Genomic DNA, 20,245 nt, shown 5'->3' with positions numbered 1-20,245 from the left:
TGGATGTCTGCTCCTGTTCTGTCACTTGAATCCAGCCTGCACCACAGTGCCACAGTTTCTGGAAATCAGGCTCTCCTCCTGAAGCGCTCCCGTGTGGTCAAGGTCAAGTGCTGACCCTTAGGCCCACACTGCAGCCGAAGGGAGGGAGACCAGCACAGAGAGGGTTTTGAACCCAGTACCAATCAATCAATAAAAACAAAATAAAAATAAAATAGGGCTGGGGTGAAGCTAGGAGGTGGAGCTCTGCGATTCCGGGAGGGGACTAGGCCTCCCCATCAGGAAGAAGAGTTCGGAGTTCGGAGAGGAGCCTGAGAGGGAGGGACGCACTCTCCCCCCGCCACCAGCCTCCGCGGCCTCGCGGGGGCTGGAGGCCGATCTCCCACAAATAAAGGCATCCGTAATACCGATTATGGATCTCCGCGTGTATCTATGTGCCAGGGGGACTCGCCAAAACCTTTCAGGGTGTAGCTTGGAGATAGATGCCCCTGGGTTCAATCCCTAGCAACACACACACACACACACACACACACACACACACACACACACACAAATAGAGCCGGGCATGGTGGCACACACTTGTAATCCCAGCATTCAGGAAGCTGAGACAGAAGGATGAAGTTCACGGCCAGCCTCAGCTACTTAGGCCCTTTGCAACTCAGTGAGACCCTGTTTCAAAATAAAGAATAAAAAATAGGTCTGGGGATGTAGCTTGGAGGTCAAATGCCCCTGGGTTCCATCCCCAGAACTGCAAAATAACAAACAAACAAACAAACAATGGGGTTTGGAGTGTAGCTCAGAGGTAGAATGCTACTGGGTTCTATCCCCAGTACCACACACACAAAATTTGTTTTTGGTCGGCCATCATGATGACTCTGAAAGGCAGTTCGCAGAAAAGAGGCTCCACTTGTTCTAGAAGCAGAAGCCTCCCTCAGGAGCCTCCCTCAGGACTGGCATGTCAGGCCAAGCCTGAGCTAGGAAAGGATGCAGAGACAGCGAGACCCGGGGAGAGGCCGGCAGGCAGGGCAGGCGTTGGGGCTTTATCCTGGGGACGCAGAGGCTGCTGCACCCGTGTACCCATCTATTTGTAGGTGGGTCCCACCCGGCCGGATGACCAGGTCCTGACTCCAGCCCGCAGACGATGAGCTTTCAGAGAGGCCGGGAGACCATCTGCAGGTGGAGCTGCCCCGACCCCTATTTAAGGCCTTCACGACCCCTGTGTTGAGCCCCTAAACTGGCTTGAAATGGTCACGGTGCACCTGGAACTTGGAATCTTGGCTAATGTACCAAGAAAGGCTTTGAGTAGTAGAGGGTCTGGCCAGGGAGGAGGGTTGGAGGGAGTGTCTATTAATGCTCTCAGGTCACCACTGGGACAAGAATAACTTATAGGCAAATGAAAAGAAAAACCTAGCCCGGTATGGTGCGCATGCTTGTAATCCCAGCATTTGAGAGGCTGAGACTGGAGGACTGCGGTTCGCGGACAGCCTTAGCTAATTGGTGTGGCCCTCTGCAACTCAGTGAGACCCTGTTTCAAAATAAAGAATAAAAAATAGGCTGGGCCGTAGCTTGGAGATAGAATGCCCCCGGGTTCCACCCCCAGTACCACAAAAAAAGAAAAAAAGAAAAGAAAAAGAAAGAAAATAAAAACCTAAGCTTTAAGCCGGGCGTGGTGGCGCACACTTGTAATCCCCACGCTTGGGAGGATGAGACAGGAGGATCGCACAGATTCGAAGCCAGCCTCAGCTACTTAGTGAGGCTCTCGGCAACTTAGTGAGACCCTGTTTCCAAATAAAATATAAAATAGGTCTGGGAGTATAGCCCCGGAGGTAGAAAGCCTCTGGGTTCCATCCCCAGTACCACCAAAAACAAAACAAACAAACAAACAAAAAACCCCTGAGCTTTAATAAGAATAAATTAGCTGGGCAAGTTGGTGTGCACCTATAATCCCAGTATTTAAAGGCAAAGACAGGCCAGGCGTGGTGGCGCACACTTGTAATCCCCGCTCTTGGAAGGCTGAGACAGGAGGATCACGCAGGTTTGAAGCCAGCCTTGCTGGTGCAAGAGACCCTGTTTCCAAATAAAATATAAAAAATAGGTCTGGGAGTGTAGCCCGGAGGTAGAAGGCCCCAGGGTTCCATCCCCAGTACCACAAAAAAAAAAAAAAAAAAGGCAAAGTTGGAGAATAACTTGGGGATACTCTCAGCAGCTCAGAGACTGTTTCAAAATAAAAGGAAAATAGGGGAGCCCGGCGTGGTGGCACACGCTCGTAATCTCTGCGCTTGGGAGGCCGAGACAGGAGAATTGCACAGGTTCGAAGCCAGCCTCAGCAACTTAGTGAGACCCTGTTTCCAAATAAAATATAATAGGTATGATAGCACACACTTGTAATCCCAGCATTCAGGAGGCTGAGACAGAAGGATCTCGGTTCGAGAACAGCTACAACTACTTAGGCCCTTTGCAACTCAGTGAGACCCTGTTTCAAAATAAAGAATAAAAAATAGGGCTGGGGGTATAGCTTGGAGGTAGAATGCCTCTGGGTTCCATCCCCAGTAAAACACACACACACACACACACACACACACACACACACACACACAATTAACCAAAAATGTAGATACCATAGACATATTTACACGAATCTCGAGGACAAGTCAGGGGTTGCAGGAATACAACACATATCAAGCCCCACCTTTACATTTTTGTCTTTTCCACTTTGACAGTAAAAAGAAAAAATAAAGCCATCAGGCAAGCGGCCAATAACCTCTGATACAAAAGGTAAACAAACAAAGGACAGACAAGAAAAAGGCGCCGGGCCCTGGGGGTGGAATGCTTCCTTGCTGTCGAGACTCCTGTCTATGGAGGCTCCAGCACCTGGCTTCTCTCCTGAAAGCAGCCTGGGTCACAGCCCGCCCCAAACTGTCCCTGGTGCTGGCATCTGGGCTGACCCCAGGCCCTGCGAGGGTGGTGCTTGGGAGGAGGCGGGAGGGCCCAGGGGGTGGAGCCAAAGGCAGGGAGAGGTGGCCGGCCTCCTGCAGTGAGGAGGCGCTCCCTGGCCTTCCTCGCCAGGGTTTGGGTCTCAGGAGGCTTGTTATGTTATCCATTCTCCAATGTTTGGTTGACTTCACCATCTACTCGTGGGCTCTTATTTTTTTCATAGTACTGGGGGTTTGAACGCAGGGGCATTCTACCTCTGAGCTACACCCTCAGCCTATGTATATGTATATGTATATGTATATGTATATGTATATGTATATGTATATGTATATATGTACTGGGGATGGAACCCTTCTACCTCTGGGCTACACTCCAAGACCTATTTTATATTTTTTATTTGGAAACAGGGTCTCTTAAACCAGTGAGGCTGGCTTCAAACCTGCGCAATCCTCCTGTTTCTGCCTCCCAAGCACAAGGATTACAAGCGTGTGCCACCATGCCCTGCCTTTAGAACTTTTTTTGTGGGTCTGGGGATGGAACCCAGGGGCATTCGACCTCTGAGCTACACCCCCAGCCCTATTTTTTATTCTTTATTTGGAAACAGGGTCTCACTGGTTGCAGAGGGCCTAAGTAGCTGAGGCTGTTCGCGAATTGTAATCTTCCTGTCTCAGCCTCCCAAATGCTGGGATTACCAAATGCTGGGATTACAAGCATGCGCCACCATGCCTGGCTTCTATTTTTCATTCTTTATTTTTTACTTTTTTTGTGTGTGGTACTAGGGGTGGAACCCAGGGCATTTTACTTCCAAACTATACTTCCAGCCCTACTTTTTATTCTTTTTTTTTTTTTTACTTTTTTTTTTTTTTTTTTTTTGGTGGTACTGGGGTTCCTGGAAGCCCTTCTACCTCCGGGCTACACTCCCAGACCTATTTTTACATTTTTATTTGGAAACAGGGTCTCGTAAGCCAGTGCGCGTGGCTGGCTTCGAACCTGCGCGATCCTCCTATCTCTGCCTCCCAAGTGTGGGGATTACAAGCGTGCATCACCACGCCCGGCATTCTTTATTTTTTTTTAATTTTAATTTTTTTTGGTGGTACTAGGGGTGGAACCCAGAGGCTTTCTACCTCTGGGCTATACTCCCAGACCTTTTTTTACATTTTATTTGGAAACAGGGTCTCACTAAGTTGCTGAAAGCCTAAGTAGCTGAGGCTGGCTTCGAACCCGTGCGATCCTCCTGTCTCAGCCTCACAAGGGGATTACAAGCGTGTGTGCCACCACGCCCAGCTCTAATTCTTTATTTTGAAATAGGATTTCACTGAGTTTCAAAGAGTAAGTAGCTGAGGCTGGCTATGAACTGTGATTCTCCTGTTTCAGACTCCAAATGCTGAGATTACAAGCATGCACCATCATGCCCGGCCTTGTTCTTTATTTTGAAACAGGGTCTTAGTGAGTTGCAAAGGGCCTAAGTAGCTGAGGCTGTCTGCGAACCGCGATCCTCCGGTCTCAGCCTCCCAAATGCTGGGATTACAAGCATGCACCATCATGCCCGGCCTCGTTCTTTATTTTGAAACAGGGTCTTAGTGAGTTGCAAAGGACCTAAGTAGCTGAGGCTGTCTGCAAACCGCGATCCTCCGGTCTCAGCCTCCCAAATGCTGGGATTACAAGCGTGCGCCACCATGCCCAGCGCCTAGCCCTATTTTTTATTCATTTTGAAACAGGGTCTCACTTAGTGGCAGAGGGTCTAAGTAGCTGAGGTTGTCCACAAACTGCAATCCTCCAGTCTCAGCCTCCCAAATGCTGGATTACAAGCATGCCACCATACCTGGCTGGTTAAAGGGTAAACTTATTGACACAAAACCTTTTTTGTGTATATGGTATTGTGGATGGAACTCAACAGCCTTCTACCTCTGGGCTACACTCCCAACATTGACCATATATATATATATTTTTACAGCAGCAGGGTCAGAAGGAAAAGCAGTGAGAGAGGGGGGCATTGTTATATTTGGACACAGGATCTGGCTAAGTTACTGATTCTGTCTTTGAACCTGCGACCCTCCTGTCTCGGGCTCCCAAATTCTGGAATAAGAGGCATGCACCACATGCCTAGCTAACTTTCTGTGCCATGCCATTGTGATCAGAGAAGGCAGGATTTCAATTTCCCATTTACCAACTTGAGACACGGTCTGTCCCCAACCCTCTGTGTACGGGGGGAATGTGTTCGGATGGTGCTGGGTGTTCCTGTGCTAGGTCCAGTCAGCTTCGTGGAGTCATGGGACTTGGTCCACACATAGGAATACAGTGAAGGAGCCATTGGTCTCCTGACAACTAGGCTCTCACCTAGGCGCTGGCTCTTCCAGCACACCTGTCCACCTCCACAGGTGAGCGCAGGATGCCGCCTTTGCTTCATACGCGACTGTAAGTCCTAAGCAATTCATTTTGGTTCTGAGCTTTATAAAATGGAGTTGAACTGCATGTCACTTCTGGGACCTGTACTTGATGGGATTTGGGTCTGTGATGCACATTCACTGTTTTATTCTGGCACACGGATTCCCCCACCACTTATCTGCCCTCTGACTTGTTTTTTTAGGTCCCATCTCCTGGTTTCTCCTCTCTACCCCAGAGCACCCAGACGTGCCAGGCTGAGTGGATACAAAGGTTCCCCGCAGTGAAGTGGTGCACTACGGAGGGAGGGCCTGCTCTACCTCCCCACAAGGGCTGTAGCAGAGGAGTCCGCCAAGCTCTGTCCATCTCCTTGACCCACGCTTGCTCTTCAGGCCAGAGAGGCTGGGACACACAGGCTCTTCAGTGAGAAAGGAGGCCCACCTGTGCAGGTAAATGGCAGGTGAGCTCCCAGGGGCCCTGCCCACCTGACACCTCCCTCCCCCGCAGGCTCCAGGCTCAGATGACACCTTCTGCAGCAGGCCTTGGCTGCCAGGGCTTCCTATCCGCAGTTCTCTCTTGCTGGATGGGAGGTCCCCAGGGACAGGGCCCCAGAGCCCAGGATGAGAGAGGGGGCCACTCAGACCTACCATGCTGAACGGACAGGCAGCTGGTGGCCAGGACTCACCTCCACGCCCTCCAAGGAGGGAAGCCAGCAGAGCTCCTCTCAGACAAGCCTGGTGCTGGAAAGGCCCCAGGCTGGGGCCTCCAAGACAGCTGGCTCCCTCCCCCAGCCACACCCAGGGAAGGTGACTTGGTGGCCAATGTCTCCAGGGCAAGTCTGGGACATTTTTGCAAAATAGCGTTCTGGCTGAAGCCAAGTTGGAAAATTCCAGGGAAAAGGAAATTTACCCAGGGCGGGAAAGAGCTGAGAACATCAGAGCCAGATACAGGTCCCCAGGAGACACCCGCAGGTTGGGCCTAGTCCCCAAGGGAGACCACAGCCCCCAGCATGAAGGAGGGACTCGGGCAGGCCCGCCACGAGGGAGTCCTTTAATAGAGACTGAAGACAGGAGACACGACGGGCCCGGGCCAGCAGATGCAATGGCCTCCTCCTCCCCACCCGGGTGCAGGCCGCAGGCTGGAGGGAGAGGTGGTTTTAAAAAACACAGCTGTACTAATTCTTCACTTTCACATAAAAGGGGAACTTGGGAGAGCAGCCCACTGTAGGGTTTTTACAGAGTGGGGTCTGAGAACCCACCCCCAGGGCGGCCACGGTCCTCCCTCCAGCAGGCCGCCCGGGTACGCAGTGAGGGTGGGGCAAGGCAGAGGAGCGAGCTGGCTGTGCTCCCCTTCTCAGCTGTCAGTGTTTCTACATTATGTACATCATTGTGCTTTATAATCCCCCCTGCCCCGCCTCTGCCTGAAGCTCGGGGTGGGAGGAGCCCCACGCCACAGAGGATGGGCTGGGCGAGCTCCGGACCCCCCCAAGGCTGGCATTCTGCGTGGCTCTGAGAGTGGGGGCTGCCGGGCCCGGGCTGTGGGAGCTGCAGGGGGAGGGACAGCGCCAGCCTCGCTGCCCACGCGGCTCTTCTCCCAAGATGGAAACAGAGGGTCGGTGCTGGACACAATGCAGGCTGGGGAGGAGCAGGCAGGGCAGAGGGAAGGTGCAAGGCCGTGAGATGGGGGTGCAGGCTATGTGTGTGCGCGCTGGGCAGGGCACCCAGCAAAGACCATTCTGCAGCAGTGAGCGTGGTGGAGAGAGGGTGGTGGGGCCGCTGGCCAGGGCCCCCCAGCCGAGCGCAGGCTGCTTCCAGTTCGGGGGGCCGGCGGTGGCAAGCCCTGGCTCTGGGATGTGACGGGGAGCCTTTGGAGGGACTGCCAGGTCCTGTGGGCTGCGTGAGGAGGGCGGGCCATGGTGACATCTTCGAGTGTCCCTCTGGACCAGGGGCTGGCACAGGATCAGTTGTTCTCAAAGAGAGAGAGCAGATCATCGTTGCTGCTTGTGGGGAGGTCGGGCGGACCCAGGTAGGACAGCAGCTCATCAGGGTTGGTCAGTTCTGGGAGCAGCTGAGGACAAAGCAAATGTGTCAGCAACTGAGGCCAGGCTGTGAAGCCCAAATGGCCGCGATGCCCCTGCCCGTCCCGCTCCCAGGCCCAGCGGAGATGGAGGGGCCTCCCCGAAGAAGGGGGAACCACGGCAACGGCCAGCACACAGCTGCCTGGGATCTCCCTGCAGAGGGCTGCTCTGGGCCAGGAATAGCTCACGACATGCTGTTCAACACCCCAGGAGCTGGGGTGCCCCGAGGTGGCCCGTGGAGGTGGACAGGCCTGGAAGGGGAGCCCAGTGCGAGCCCCAGGCTGAACGCAGGTGGCAGAACTCCAAGCCCCTAGGAGTTTTGCTTCAATGAGTTTCTATACTGGTCCAGGGACAGCCAACCTATCTTTGCACTGAGCTTGGCTTGCACGCCACCTGTGTGTCAAGACGCAGAGCCAATGATTAAGCAGACGGGTTGCACGCGACTCTAAGGACTGCGCTGGGAGCTTCTGGCCCAGTCTTCTCAGAGGTGTGCAGCCCCAGGCCGGGCCGCTCATCAACCACACACCTCGAGTGGCTCGGCACCCACCGCTGTTCTGGGTACCGGACATGTGGACAGAACTTCATTTAGTCAGTGTTTTCTGATTGGTTCTCCCAGAGGGGTTACTATCTTCCCTTCTAGAAAGGACAGTGGACCCAAGGGGCAAGAAAAAAGCCACCTCCAGTGGCTCCCATGCACTCCCCAGCACAGGGCCTGGTACTCACGTCCAGAGCCGGTTCTGGGGCCTCCCCCGCCCCAGACATGCTGGGGGGCCCCATCACGCCAGTGGCAGGATTGAAGGCCAGTTCGCCAATGGACCCTGAGCTCGCTTGGCTCAGGGGCTGCCGGGATGTTGGGGGAGGGTTCGGATGGTGCAGCTGGGAACCAGGGGGAGCCCCAAGGCTTGGGGCATGCAGCCCTGGCGGCCCAGGATTGTGGGCTGGGTCCAGGTGGCCCACTGGTGCCATCTGAGAATAGAGAGAAAATTTGTTCAAGCAGCCCAGGGGCTCCCTGGGGTAATGTTACCCCCAACCCCCAACCTTGCTCAACACTGACCTGTCCGGGGAGGCAGGGGGCGGACTTCTCTGGAGTCAGAAGGCTGCTGGGAATGTCAGACTGGTAGGAGATGGGAGGGGGGCCCGGGGTGAACTCAGCAAGGCTTGGGGTGGTGGGTGTGGTGGGCGGGAAAGACTCGGGGAAGGTTCCAGGCCCCAGGAAGCTGGATCCTGCAGAGTAGAGTGAGGTCAGAAGGCTCACGCAGGCAGAGGGGCAGGAGGTGGCCAGCCGTGCTCGGTGGGACACAGAGTGCTCACCCGCCAGCAACAGCTGCCGGGGGGTCTAGCCAGGAGCCCCTGCTCCCAGCTGGGAAGGGATAGGGCCTTGTTGGTGTCCTATGGCCACTGCTGAGACTGCTCCGCCATGTCCTTGAGGCCTGAGACAGGGCGTGTGCACCTGCACCCTCAGCACATTTTGGCTGGATGTGTTTCTTTTTTTTCTTGTTTTTTTTTTCTTTTGCAGTACTCGGGATGGAACCCAGGGGCATTCTACCTCCAAGCTACAACCCAGCCCTATTTTTTAATCTTTATTTTAAAACAGGGTATCACTGAATTGCAAAGGGCCTCCCTAAGTAGCTGAGGCTGTCCTCACACCACGATCCTCCAGTCTCAGCCTCCCAAATGCTAGAATTACAAGTGTGTGCACCACACCCGGCTCTGGCTGGATGTTTCTAAACCAAATGCATGAAACCTATCTGGAGAGAACAAGTCCCCAGAGTCCCCTGAGGTCGGGCTGGGTGCTATACTCACCCTGGCCGGGGTAGTCACTGGGGGCAGGGGCTGCAGGGGGCTGCAAGGGGGCAAAGGGGGCGGCACCGGGGCCCAGGGCTGCGATCATCTCCATCACGCTGGGCATGAGCACGTGTGCGGGGCTCACGGTGCGGCAGCGCTTCAGCACGGGCCCGTCCGGCTCCTCCTTGAAGTGCACGTCTGGCTTTACGGGCACCGGCTTCCAGCTGCACACGGGGTCGATGGTGATCTCCTCGTAGTCGGAGCTGGGGAGACACAGGCACTGCTCACCGCTGCTCCCCTCAGTCCCAGGCAAGTTTCCAACCAGACCCTCCACTTCAACAGCCTCGCCGCCCGCACCGTCCAGGTGCTGGGCAAGGGGCTGACTCGCACAGCCACCCGCCTGGGCTGAAGCTCAGGCCACTCGCCCGGGCCGCCCTCTGGTGGCCGGGTGGCAGGAAGCGCACACTTACTTCTGGATGTAAATCAGGATGCCCAGCATGTACTGGTCCACCTCCAGGCCCTCCAGCAATGCCGTCTTGCTATAGAAAACACAGGGGGTGTGGCTCAGGCCTTGCCCAACCTCACCTGGGCACGGCCCCGTCATTACTGAGCGCCACCCGTGTGAGGTGACCGTAAGGATGAATACATGATGTGACCCCGGGCACAAGGTGACCAGCGAAGACTACCCCATGGAAAGTTTCTGCCCTGAGCAGGGCGCTCCTGGTCTATGATGGAGACCCCTCTTCCAGGCTCTGCGTCTGGGGGCACTGTGGGATTTCCACCCCCAGAACCCCCTGAGGAAGTGGAAGTTCTCGCACCACACCAGACTCACTTGCACACGGGGCACCTCCAGGTCCCTCGCTCACAGTTGAGCTGCAGGTAGGACTCCAGGTCAAAGCACTGCAGGGAGACAGGAGACAAGGTGTCTCTCGTGATGGGCCAGACAGGAGTGATGTGTTTTCTGGATTTCCAGGATGTTATTCGCAACACCTCATGTACCAAATACCCACTGTAACATCATTCTAACAGGACAAGCTTGGAATACCAAAAGCAGCCCTCACCAGAACTGGGATGCCTGGTAACCAAAGCAAGCGTCTGACTGGCCGGGCGTGGTGGCGCACACCTGTAATCCCAGCACTCAGGAGCCGAGACATGAGGGTCACAGGTTCGAGGACAGCCTCAGCAAGTAGTGAGACCTAGCGAAATCTGGTTTCAAAATAAGAAAACAAAATATGGCTGGGGTATAGCTGGGAGGCCGAATGTCCCTGGGTTCAATCCCTAGAACTATCCCCCTACACTCACGCACGCACGCACACACACATGCGCGTGCTCGAACTGGGCAGGTGTACTGACGGAGAACCAACACCGACACATGGTGTTAAAGGGAAAGACTACAGTGCAGACACCATGCGCCAGTGTCACCGTGGAGGAGGGATGAGCAGCTACTTGTCCAACACCAGATATTTCTGCTAAGACAGAACACTAGTGAGGGGGAGGCGGAAAGAAGACCACATCCATGTCCTTATTCCTTTTAAAATGGAGTCCTAGCTGGGCATGGTGGTGCACACCTGCAATCTCAGTACTTAGGAGGCTGAGACAGGAGGCTCACAGGGCAGCCTCAGCAATGTGGTAAGATGCTCAAGAACCTAGCGGGACCCCCACTTTTCTTTTTTACAGTACTGGAGATTGAACACACAGGCATTCTACCTCTGAGCTACACCCCCCAGCCCTATTTTTTATCCTTTACTTTTTAATTTTTGCAGTACTGGGGATGGAACCTAGGGGCATTCTACCTCCAAGCTACACCCCCAGTCCTATTTTTAATTTTTTATTTTGAAACAGGGTCTCACTGAGCTGCAGAGGGCCTCACTACTAAGTAGTAGCTGAGGCTGACCATGAACCACGATCCTCCTGTCTCAGCCTCCCAAATACCTGGATTACAAGCATGCGCCACCATGCCTGGCCAATTTTATTTTTTATTTTGAAACAGGGTCTAAGTTGCGAGGGCCTCACTAAGTATCTGAGTTTGGCCCGGAACCTGTGATCCTCCCGTCTCAGCCTACCAAGTACTGAGATTACAAGTGTGACTCACCACACCTGGCTCCACACATACTTTTAAAATTTTTTATTTCATTTTATTTTTTTGTGGTGCTGGGTTTGGAATCCTGGGGCATTCTACCTCCAGGCAACACCCCAGCCCTATTTTTTACTATTTATTATTTTTTTTTTTTTGGTGGTACTGGGGATGGAATCCTTCTACCTCCAGGCTACACTCCCAAACCTATTTTATATTTTATTTGGAAACAGAGTCTCTTAAGCCAGAGAGGCTGGCTTCGAACCTGCGTGATCCTCCTGTCTCCACCTCCTAAGTGTGGGGATTACAAGTGTGTGCCACCACGCCTGGCTACTCTTTACTTTGAAACAGAGTCTCACTGAGTTGCAAAGGGTCTAAGTAGCTGAAGCTGGCCACAAACCACAATCCTCCTGTCTCAGCCTCCTGAATGCTGGGATCACTAGCATGCACCACCACACCTGGATCCATATATATGTATAAATGTATACACACACACACACACACACACACATATACACACACACGTGTGTGTGTGTGTGTGTGTGTGTGTGTGTGTGTGTGAGAGAGAGAGAGAGAGAGAGAGAGAGAGAGAGAGTGTGTGTGTGTGTGTGTGTGTGTGTGTGTGTGTGTGTGTGTCTGGGGATGGAACCCAGGGGCATTCAATCTCCGAGCTACACCCCCTGCCCTGATTTTTATTCTTTACTTTGAAACACAGTGTTAATGAGTTGCAGAGGGCCTCACTAAGTAGCTAAAGCTGTCCGCAAACTGAGATCCTCCGGTCTCAGCCTCCCGAATGCTGGGATGACAAGCGTGCCCACCACACCCGGCTTATACTTTTCTGAATGCTATACCAGCCTTCTCAGTAATTTGCCAGCTTAGACCCCATCCAGTACTGCCTGGGTCCCCTAGTCGCTCCTAAAGCTCAAGATACCATGAAGAAAGCAGATGGTGGCAGAAGTCTGCAGCGACCACCCACCTGTATGTGGCGACAGTCACCCACCTGTATGTGGCGACAGTCGTGGCCGCGGGTGGGGAGCTGGATCCTGCGGAAGGTGATGGGGCACTTCAGGGACACCTTGATGGCGGTCTGCTCCACCCCATCCTCGCCGTTGGGCCCAGGGGTGCCCGGGATGGTGCCACTGCTGAAGTTCCGCTTTACTGATATGGACAGGGGAAGGTGTTGAGCAAGGGTCCTCGACCCGGGGATGACGGGAAGGGTGCCAGGGCTCCCGGGGCCACTCACTCTTGGTGATGCAGTGCTCGGCCGGCAGGAGGCGCTTCTTGAGCAGGCCCTGCAGCACCGAGCGGACGGAGGGCCGGTGCACCAGCTGCAGCACGAACAGGTGGGACTGCAACACAGCAGGGTTTTGTGTGGGACACGGTGGTGGGAGGCAGGGCCCGCCAGGCAGGGAAGGGAGGGCTTCGAGGGGGAGATGGGACAGCCAGGGTGGAGGGAAAGAGCCCGTCCCTCCTCAGAGCGGTGAAGCACAGGCGGGCTGTGACTCCTCCACGGCCACTGTGCATCCTGTCCTGGGCCAGCACGGCCTCGCTCTCTCATGTCTATCCAAGTCCCCGCACATCCCCGCCCATGGCATCCAACCCCCAATGATGCGCAGTCCCACAGGAGCCGGCGCCTGAGTCCCCCTACAGTTCAAGGGCTGCAGTGACCCCGCTGCTGGGGCCTGGGAGCCTGCTGTGGGTGGCAGCTGGGGGACCAGCGGCTACGATGGCTCCGTCTGTGAGCTTGCTGGACTTGACTTCCTTCACATAATTAACGTGAGCATTAGCTATAGCAAATCTAATCTCTGTGTGTGTGGCACTGGGGACTGAACCCAGGGTGTAACTCCAGGCTACACCCCAGCTCAATTTTATTTCTATTTTGAAACGATCTCACTAATTTGCTAAGGCTGGCCTCAAACCTGTGATCCTTCTGTCTCAGCCTCCCGAATATTGGGCCATGTGCCATCATGCTTGGCTCTAGTAAATTTAATCTTACTGGGAAATAGCTAGGATGCGTTTTAACTGCATCTCTCTCTCTCTCTCTCTTTCTCTCTCTCTCTCTCTCTCCCCCCCTCTCTTCCATTTTTGGGGGCTAGGGATTGAATGCTTCCTGAGATATTCTACCTCCAAGCTATATCCCCAGCTTGCTGTTACAGCCTATTTTTGTTTATTATTTCGAAACAGGGTCTCACTAAATTGCTAAGGGCCTCACTAAGTTCCCGAGAGCCTAAGTAGCTGAGGCTGGCTTTGAACCTGTGAGATCCTCTTGTCTCAGCCTCCCAAGTACTGAGATTACAGGTTTACACACCACCACACCCAGAAAAACCGGATCCATTTTTTTTTGCTTTTGTAGTGGTGGGGATTGAACCTAGGAGCATTCTACCCCTGAGCCACACCCCCAACCCTATTTTATTTTTTATCTCTAAACAAGATCTCACTAAGTCGCAGAAGGCCCCACTAAGTAGCGGAGGCTGGCCTCGAACCACAACCCTCCTGTTTCAGCTGCCCAAGTACTGGGATGACAATCGTGCGCCATCACACCCGGCTTGGACACGTCTTCACAAAGAGCATGGAGGACAGCGTTAGGTGGTGAGTAGGAGATGCTAAGAAGCCCGTCTTTCTTTGGAGTGAAGCCCTGTCCCTGCCCACCCGGCGTCCCCCGCAGGCACGCACGCAGCAGCAGGCAGTGACCGTGATCTGGATGGTATTGCGGCCGGGCTGGCACACGTGCTTCAGGTAGAGCGGCTTGTGCGAGGTCTTGTTGTCTCCGCGCTCGATCGTGAGGGGTGTGGCGTTGACGCTGACCTGCACCGAGGCCGGCCAGTTGGTGTTCATCTGCCGGTCCTCGTGGTGGTAGCACTTGAACTGAAGCTCCAGGTCAGGCCTGCGCCGGGGAGAGGGCGACGGAGAACCGGTACCGAGTGGGGGGGCGGGTGCAGGGCAGGCCGGGCCGCGGGCTCACCTCAGCATCAGTGTCTTGTAGACCGAGTCTCGGAGCTGGAAGACGTGGTTGCTCACAGCCAGGTTGTGCTGCAGGCGGAAGGGCTCCAGGACCACCCCGTCCCTGACCGGGAAGGTCAGCCGCAGCTCGTCACAGGGGCCGCCTCCTGGGAAAAGAGGCCATGAGCTGGGCCCCAACCAGGCCATCTGCAGCCTTTGGGGAGGGCATCCATGCCCCAGAGCCCCTCCACTCCAGGGAATGTGAGGCGAGCACCCCAGGGGCGTGGCCTCGGGCAGCATCCCAACCCAGACCTTGGGCCGCGGTCCTGGGGTTTCATCTGCCTGGCCCCAGCACAGCGTCCCTTGAACTGTGACATGTGCTCCTAACCCAGGCAGAAGGTGTTTTAGTGCTTTCTCAGGGATCTGGAGGCCAGAGAGTTAGGCCACCTGCCACCACCCTGTCGCTCAGTTTTGGGGTCAGGATCCCAACTTCTGCGTGGTGGCCTCCCTGGAAGCTGCGGTTCTCAGCCAATAGGTTTAGGGCCATAAATCCCCCGAAGTTTACAGAATTTTATGCCCATGGAGTTTTGTTTTCTCCTGGATGAGGGTTTATACAGACGAATGAGTGGAGAGGTTTTGGTTTTTGTTTCTTGCGGGTCTGGGGGTGGGATCCAGGCATTCGACCTCCGAGCTGCACCCCCAACCCTATTTTTGATTTTGTATTTTGAAACAGGGTCTCACTAAGTCGCAGAGGGCCTTGCTAAGTAGCTGAGGCTGTCCATGAGCTGCGATCCTCCTGTCTCAGCCTCCCGAATGCTGGGATCACAAGCGTGCGCCACCACGCCCGGCAAGTGGAGTTTAAGTGAGGAGGCTGTGTTAAAGGTGGGAATGTGCCCCACTGTGGAGCAACCACTCTAGGAGTGGAATCGACCCCACGGGTATTTTTCTGGACAGAAGAGCTACAGCCTCCAACAGATTTTGCCTAGGGACACAAGTAGAAACGGAAAGGCCTGGCACAAAGCGGTCTGTCTTCAGAAGATGGGCTCCTTGGCTTTTCTCAGGATCTGACCACTGCCCCCACGCCCAAGCTCCCATAGGACTGAGTCCTGGGATGCCCCACGCACGCCCAGGCTCACCAGAGGGCACTCACCAGAGGGCGACTGGTGTAAGGAGCTGAGACCTGGCTTGAGGTCAGGCAGAAAGGGAGACTTGACCTCCTGGCTTGGGGACATGTAGGGGATACTGCTGCTGGGCGTCATGGGCGGTGTGGGGTTCCCCGGCAGCGGGGAGCTGGGGTAGCCGGGGATGGAACGGGCAGGCTGTGGGGTTGAGCACAGTCAAAAGTACAACGGCAGGGTGGGTGGGTGGAGTCACTCCCAGGGCACCCTGGGAACCATAAGAAGAGAGGCGGGCCGGAAGCAGCCCCCTGGGTGTCCTCTGCCCACCTGTCCACCCCACGAGCCTCCCAGCCCCTCCTCCCAGCCAATCCCCGTACCCCACTCAGGCCAGGCTGGCTGTAGCTGACACTGCCCCCGTTGAAGCTGCTGCCCTGTCCGTTGAACTGCTCTGTGGGCTGCAGGAGAGAAAACTTAGGGTCTATCTCTCTCCCCATCATCTAGATGGGGTCACCAGCAGCAGAGAGGGCCTGTCCCCTAGATGGACTTCCCTGCAGCAAGCAGAGAGAACGGGGACCCTTTTCCATAGAGGCCATCAGAATGGCTCAAGTGCCCACCTGCTGTTCTTTACACTGGGATTCCATGGTTCTTGCAGAGTTCCTACTGGAGCTGGACCTCTCACCCAGGAACCGCTCCCACCCTGGCTGGGACCCCTGGGAGGTTCTGCCCACTCCTGGCCAGCTGGTTCTCTCTGAGGGCAGGACTGCCTCAGGGTCCCCACTGTATCCCAGGGCACAGGCCCAGGAAAGCAGGTCCTACCTTGTAGTGCAGTCCTCCGGGGCCGGGCGCAGACAGGGACTGGCCCATGGCCTGCTGCAGGGGCAGCCTGTGCCCAGGGAAGGAGGGGGAGGGGGCAGGGGGCTGCCCAGGGCCGGGCGCATACTGGGCAGTGTTGGGTGCATACTGGCCTCCTTGCAGGTACTGTTGCCCCGGATATACCTGAAGAAAAGGCAAACGCCAGGGGAGAAAGAAGAGGTATCAGGGGAAGCAGCGCCCGTTTGCAGGGCAGACCCCCTCCCGGTCTTGCAAGGCGCAGGCAATTCATTCTCTGCAGAAGCTGCTCTTACCACAGCTCTGAGGGTGCTTGGGTGGGGGAGTCAGCACCCAGGGTTCCAGGCAGGGCAAGCCGGACACTCACCTCGGAGTAGGCTCTCTTGACCCCCTGTCGGGGCAGTGGCTGGGCCTGGGGAGGCCCAGGGTACCCATGCTGGGGCAGGCGCTGCCCTGCATACAAGGGCGCTATGCCTGCTGCCCGAGTGGGGTTCATGGCCATTGGGGACAGGCCAGAGGGGCCCATCATCCCTCCCATGCCAGTAGGGTTCATGCCAGGGGGAACGCTGGGCCCCCGGGGACCTCCGTGCTGTAGAAACTGGCTGTTAAAAGACTGTCCAGTCCCCATCTGGAAAGAGAAAAAAAGAGGAATGGTCCCTGGCTCCCCATATAGGCCCCAAAGCTGTACCGGCCACAACGCTGTACTTGTGGCTGGCTCAGGACCCCCGGGCCCTCTGCTCTCGGCCCCGCGAGTCCTCCGACCCCACCACCTTAAGAAGCCTGGCCGCGCGGGTGGGCAGGCGGGCCTCACCGCTCCATACTGGCTCAGTTCCTGGCTCTGCTTCTCCTGCAGGGCAGCCACGGTGGCGGTGGCGGTGGCGGTGGCAGTGGCAGCCGCAGCAGCCACAGCAGCAGCAGCTGCTGCCTGTGTGAAATCAGTGGAGGGTCGTGCAGCGTGTGAGGGGAGGCCCAGGCCCCCCGGGCCACCTGCATACCTGCAAGAGACACAGGACTGCCACGCTTGGGGGACGGTGCTCAGGGCAGCCTGCCTGCCCAGCCCCTGCTTGGGAAAGATGGCGTTACGGGAAGCAAGGGGTCAGCACCCGACGGTTCCTCGGTGCTGGCCAGGTGGGTGGCTTCTGGGCACCCGCTTACCCGGTGGTGAAGCTGGGGCCCCCAGGGTAGCCCCCGCGGCCATACACGCCTTGCTGCACGTAGCCCTTGCTGGCACTGCCTTCAGCAAACGCCTGCTGTCCCAGGCACTGCGGGGAGGTCAAGGCGGAGCTGCCACCTGCCACGCCAGGCATCATGGAGCCGCCAGGGGGGCTTCCCGCGGGGCCCATGGGGTTCCCCAGAACCTACAAGGAAGTGGGAATCACCAAACCAGTCTCTTCAAGCTGCAGCTCTGAAGTGCTAGAAACCAAAAGGCCTGGCAGGCGTGGGGGAGCGGGGAGGGGAAGCTGCCTACACATCACACTGGGCGGTACGCGGAGGCCAGAGGAACACAGGGAAAGAAGAGCCAATGGCGACGGGGGAGACACAGCACCAAGATGCAGGAAGCCCGTCCTCCAGCCCCGGGCCCCAGCTTCACCTCTCAGAGCTATAAGAGGGCGCTGGCCGCCAACACTCACCTGGCTCTGAGTCGCGTTGCTGACTCCCCACACGGTAGTGACCACGGACAGTGAGCCGGCCGGCTGAGTGGCGCTTTGTTGCCAAGGCACAGACTCGTATGCAAATGAACCATCACTGCAGGGAGAACAGCTGGTGAGGCTGGGGTCAGGGGCCACGGGTCCCAGAGCCCAGGGCTTGCAGGGGACAGGACAGGCGCCCGCTCACCCGTGTGGCGCGGGGGGCAGGGCAGGTTTCATGGGGTTCATGGAGCTCATTGGCGACAGAGCGGCCTCACACGGGTCTGCTGGTGCTTCGGGACTGTGGTGCGCTGGCTGCTGGACAGGAAGAAGGAGACATGTGCTTAGAGGCAGCCAGAGCCCCTTTAGGCAGAGTGAAGGGAGCCCGGGTACCAGGCCTACCCCTTCCTCTGCAAGAGGCAGCTGGACTCAGGCGGAAGGCGAGCTGTGGGAGGGACTGACACTGGCTCCCCACCCAACCTCTGTGCTATAAACCCAGCCTGGAAGCCAGCACGCAGTCTTTCTGACTGGGCTTTGTCATCCAGAACCCCTGGACCCTCCCTGGAAACGGGCTGAGGTCAAATACTTTCCACACTCTCCCACACCGAGAACTGGCTACCTATAAAGCGCCAGCAAAATCATGGCCACCGCATGTTGACTCGGGGCTAGCACACCCAGATGCCAGGAGCCCTCAGAAGGCGCTGGCGTGGAGGACAGAGCTGGTGAGGACATTGCCCAGCGGGGGTCCTGCCCAGCTGAGGTGGCCCAGGGACCTAGGAAGGGTTGAGCCAAAGGCAGCTCCGAGCCAGGCCAAAAGCAGGTGCAGAGCAGCCCTGCAGCTTGGCCTGGGGAGACACCTAACAAGGAAGTGCAGAAAAAGAGCAGCACAGGGCACAGGAGGGGAGCGGCCCAGGGACCTGAGGACCCACCCAGACCCTGCTGCAGGGCAGGCCACCCGAGGTCGGGCACCGGGGCCGCAAGCAACCCTGCCGCACAGGCCCATCTTCCACATGCACGGCGAGTTCCCGGCAGCGAGGGGCACACAGCACAGTGGGTGGTGGGCACCACAGTCATGGCAGGGACCCTGACATGGCTGTTTATAAGCAGGGGTGGGACCAGACATGGTGGCATCTGCCTTCAATCCCAGGACTTGGGAGGCTAAGGCAGGAGGATCACAGGTTCAAGACTAGCCTCAGCAACTTGGCAAGACCTCACTTAAAATAAAATTAAAGCCAGGCATGGTGGCGCACGCTTGTAATCCCCGTGCTTGGGAGGCCGAGACAGGAGGATCGCGCAGATTCGGAGCCAGCCACGCTGGCTTAGGAGACCCTGTTTCCAAATTAAAAAAAAAAAAAAAAAAAAAAAATATATATATATATATATATATGTATAAAATAGGCCTGGAAGTGTAGCCTGGAGGTAGAAGGGTTTCCAGGAACCCCAGTACCACCAATAAATAAATAAATAAATAAATAAATAAATAAATAAATAAATAAATAATAAAAAATAAGCCATGGTGGTGCATGCTTGTCATCCCAGTATTTGGGAGGCTGAGATGGGAGGATTGCAGGTTCACGGCCAGCCTCAGCTACTTAGTGAGGCCCTCCGCAACTTAGTGAGACCCGGTTTCAAAATAAAGAATAAAAAATAGGGCTGGGTTGTAGCTCAAAGGTAGAATGCCCCGGGTTCTATCACCAGTGCCAAGAAAAATAAAATTAAAATAAATAAATAAATAAATGGGCTAGAGGTATAGCCCTGAGGTAGAATGCCTCTGTGTTCAATCCTTATTCCAAACAAAAGAAAGCGGGGGTTAGGGTAGGGGATACCCATAGCTGCAGGACAGGGCGGGGTGGGCCGCATAGCCTGGTCGTTCCCCAATCCCAAGCAAGCCACAGGGTGATGAGGCCTCCAGGTCATTTCCAAGTCCCGTGCCCCACACTGCCACCATAGGCTCCTCACCTAAAGCAGTCCCAGACACGCCCTAGGCCCCTCCCCGGATGCCCCCGACCCAGAGCTGGAACTCTGGCTCCTAGCACATCCTGGCCCTCCACATCCACCTCTGCCGGGGCTGACTACAGGAGCACAGAAACCAAGTGGCGGGTGGTCCTCCGGCCACGCTCCATCCCGGACTGTATGCCTCTGGGGGGGCCACAGGTCTGACACACACGTACCCCAAGGCGTACTGACCTCTAGTGGGCCCCACTTGCCACCCCAGTAATCATGGGGCCTCTCTTGCCCAGCAACCAGCACCCCCAAGGCAGACTCTCTGAGAGGCTGGCTGAGGCAGGAGTATCCTCATGGGCTCTGCAAATCCAGACCTGGAGCTGCAGCGAGAGTAGGCGCAGGGACAGTGCCTTGACAGCTGGAGGTCCTGGCCATGCCCTGGCCTTCGCGCCCAGCAGCAGACTGGCCACTCAAGACTCTCGGCCTTTCCTTAGACCAAGTCCTACCCAGGAGGCAGAAGCCAGGAAAGCAGGGAGCC

The 20,245-nt window shown here is 56.1% G+C and overlaps 1 protein-coding gene across 6 annotated transcripts; it reads right to left on the bottom strand.

Moving 5' to 3' along the window:
• Positions 1 to 7,272: 7,272 nt before the first annotated feature.
• On the bottom strand, positions 7,273 to 18,021 carry ZMIZ2 (zinc finger MIZ-type containing 2; the record flags this gene model as incomplete). 6 transcript variants are annotated; one of them, XM_080701994.1, is made up of 18 exons in its annotated part: positions 7,273 to 7,380; positions 8,114 to 8,356; positions 8,445 to 8,614; positions 9,194 to 9,438; positions 9,646 to 9,714; positions 10,008 to 10,075; positions 12,250 to 12,407; positions 12,493 to 12,598; positions 13,923 to 14,133; positions 14,212 to 14,376; positions 15,336 to 15,508; positions 15,685 to 15,762; positions 16,124 to 16,303; positions 16,503 to 16,763; positions 16,947 to 17,130; positions 17,291 to 17,493; positions 17,767 to 17,881; positions 17,972 to 18,021. In XM_080701994.1, 18 exons carry the CDS (start codon positions 18,019 to 18,021, stop codon positions 7,273 to 7,275), a joined length of 2,787 nt encoding a protein of 928 aa, XP_080558120.1. The 6 variants fall into 6 exon arrangements, with proteins under 6 accessions (XP_080558120.1, XP_080558121.1, XP_080558124.1 ...); XM_080701995.1 differs by having other exon boundaries at positions 14,212 to 14,356; positions 15,340 to 15,508; XM_080701998.1 differs by having other exon boundaries at positions 14,212 to 14,356; positions 15,340 to 15,406.
• Between the last annotated feature and the right edge of the window lie 2,224 nt (positions 18,022 to 20,245).

This window comes from Muscardinus avellanarius (genome assembly GCF_963383645.1).
Source record: "Muscardinus avellanarius genome assembly, chromosome: 9".
NCBI classification, from domain to species: domain Eukaryota; kingdom Metazoa; phylum Chordata; class Mammalia; order Rodentia; family Gliridae; genus Muscardinus; species Muscardinus avellanarius.
Note: the sequence above shows the minus strand (reverse complement) of the source record. Positions and strands in the feature narration are given on the sequence as shown.